General features: G+C 56.3%; 1 protein-coding gene across 1 annotated transcript in view; it reads left to right on the top strand.

Moving 5' to 3' along the window:
• The first annotated feature begins 1,075 nt into the window (after nt 1–1,075).
• PPP2R2A (protein phosphatase 2 regulatory subunit Balpha) overlaps nt 1,076–2,112 on the top strand; it is a 39,304-nt gene continuing 38,267 nt past the window's right edge. The window contains exon 1 of the mRNA XM_042024772.1: nt 1,076–1,106. Coding sequence (XP_041880706.1) covers nt 1,091–1,106 — 16 coding nt within the window. The 5' untranslated portion in view covers nt 1,076–1,090. The remainder of the gene's footprint in view (nt 1,107–2,112) is intronic.

Genomic DNA, 2,112 nt, shown 5'->3' with positions numbered 1-2,112 from the left:
CTGAACAGTTGCAGGACAGTTCTGCTTAGGTTGAAAAAAGTGTGTTTAAGGAATTCTGAAAAGAGAGGAATGCCAGCTTTCATGCTGAATGTGGTATCAAGTAAACATGGCCACAAATTTGTAGAACTGAGCAAATTTGCTCTTGAGCTCTGGGAAATGTGGACTGGGCTGTTTGGGATCGGGGAGTTTATTGTGATTGTCTCCAAACTTGCAGTGGTTTTTGTTTTTAGGTTTTTGGGTTGCTCTCAAAATGGCCTAAACAAAACACTTGGTTCCGGAGATTTCCAGGCTTGGGTGAGTTGCAATTCTTTAGAACATCCCATATACATGGAGTGCTCTTTCAAATGTTATTGTTCTTTCCAAGACTGATTTATTTGCCTGTGCAATTTTTTTTATCAGGGATGTAGAGATAAATCTGAATTTCAAAATAACCTGTAATTTGGGCCAGTTGTGGGTTTCCGGTGGGAGCCTGGCTGTGTGTTTGTGTTCGTTAGTGGTGTTCGGTTCCCACAGCTTTGTTTTGTGCTGGACTTGACCAGCAATTCAACGGTCTTTTCGTTTCTAAAAGCACCCTCTTAGGTGTTTAGAGCTGGAAATGCAAAACTCGATGTATGGGATGCTTTTGGAGACTTGTTCCAAGTCACATTTCGAGTTTGTGGCAGTGCTGGGTTTGCAGGATGAGCTCATGAATCTCAGGGTGAAATCTGGATTAGCAAGATCTACCCAGCCCGAGAAGAAAATGTTTGCACAAACATCTGCGAAGGGAAACTGATGACTTTCACAAGATCTTAAATAGATTGTACTGAATCAATTATCGCAGTCCTGTAGTTAACTACAGCTGAGACTGTAACTGGGACCCAGCGAGCTAAAAAGGAACCTCCATCCTCCCCGAGCCAGCGGGAGCTGAGCCAAGCTGGGCTCGGCTGGAAGCCTTTCTTTGTGGATCTTGCTGGCTGTCAGTGTGAAAGGTGGATGGAGGCTAAAAATGGCTCAGGAGCATGGCTGGTATATGCAGGGAATAGCAATGAGAACGGAGTGAAATCAGAGACGGAGCCCTGGACGTCGTGGAAAGCATCCAAGGGGGTGGAAAATGCGCAAGCAAACAGGTTATGTGTGGCTGCTGCACGGGGAAATGGCAGAAGGGAGCAAAGGGAAGCGGGGTAGAAAAAAACCCAAAACCAAAGGACAAGTGAGGGGGAGATGTTCTGAGAGACATGAAGGGATTTTCACGGAAAGGTTCTTCCCCCAGAGGGTGCTGGGCACTGCCCAGGCTCCCCAGGGAATGGGCACGGCCCCGAGGCTGCCAGAGCTCCAGGAGCGTTTGGACAGCGCTGCCAGGGATGCCCAGGGTGGGATTTTGGGGGTGTCTGTGTAGGGCCAGGAGCTGGATCGAGGATCCTGGTGGGTCCCTTCCAACTCGGGATATTCAATTCCATAGAGGGCGAGTCCTGCGGGGAGAGGGGTCAATGAAGGAAGCGCTTCTTGCAGGGGAGCACGGCGGGCAGCGGGTAACAGACAGCGGAGCGTGGAAGGGCTGAGAGCGGGCAGGAGCCCAGCTGAGGGGCGGCAGCCCCGCCATGAGGGACGGAGCCCCTCCACGAAGGCGGCCGATCGATGCCGGGCTGAGGGGCGGCACCTCCTCCATGACGGCGGGCAGGGGCCGAGCTGAGTGAGGGTCGGCAGCCCCGCCATGGGGGCGGTCGATGCCGGCCTAAGGGGCGGCAGCCCCGCCATAAGGACGGGCAGGGCTGGGCTGAGGGCGGCCGATCGATGCCGGGCTGAGGGGGCGGCATCCCCGCCATAAGGGCGGGCAGGGGCCAAGCTGAGTGACGGTTGGTAGCCCCGCCATGCGGGACGGGGTCCCGCCATGGGGACGGTCGATGCCGGGCTAAGGGGCAGCAGCCCCGCCATGAGGGCGGGCAGGGCTGGGCTGAGGGCGGCCGATCGATGCCGGGCTGAGGGGCAGCAGCCCCGCCATGAGGGCGGGCAGCGGCCGAGCAGAGACATGGCGGCGCCACCCGCCCGCCCTCCTCAGCGTGGCTCGCTCCCGCCCCGCGCTGACGTCACCCCCAGCTCTGCCGGCGCCATTTTGGACGCTCACCGCCGGGGGGG

This window comes from Corvus kubaryi, unplaced genomic scaffold (genome assembly GCF_017639235.1).
Source record: "Corvus kubaryi isolate FWS band 111438036 unplaced genomic scaffold, C.kubaryi_AGA036_p1.0 37265, whole genome shotgun sequence".
In the NCBI taxonomy this organism is placed as follows: domain Eukaryota; kingdom Metazoa; phylum Chordata; class Aves; order Passeriformes; family Corvidae; genus Corvus; species Corvus kubaryi.
This window is presented reverse-complemented; position numbering and strand designations above follow the sequence as displayed.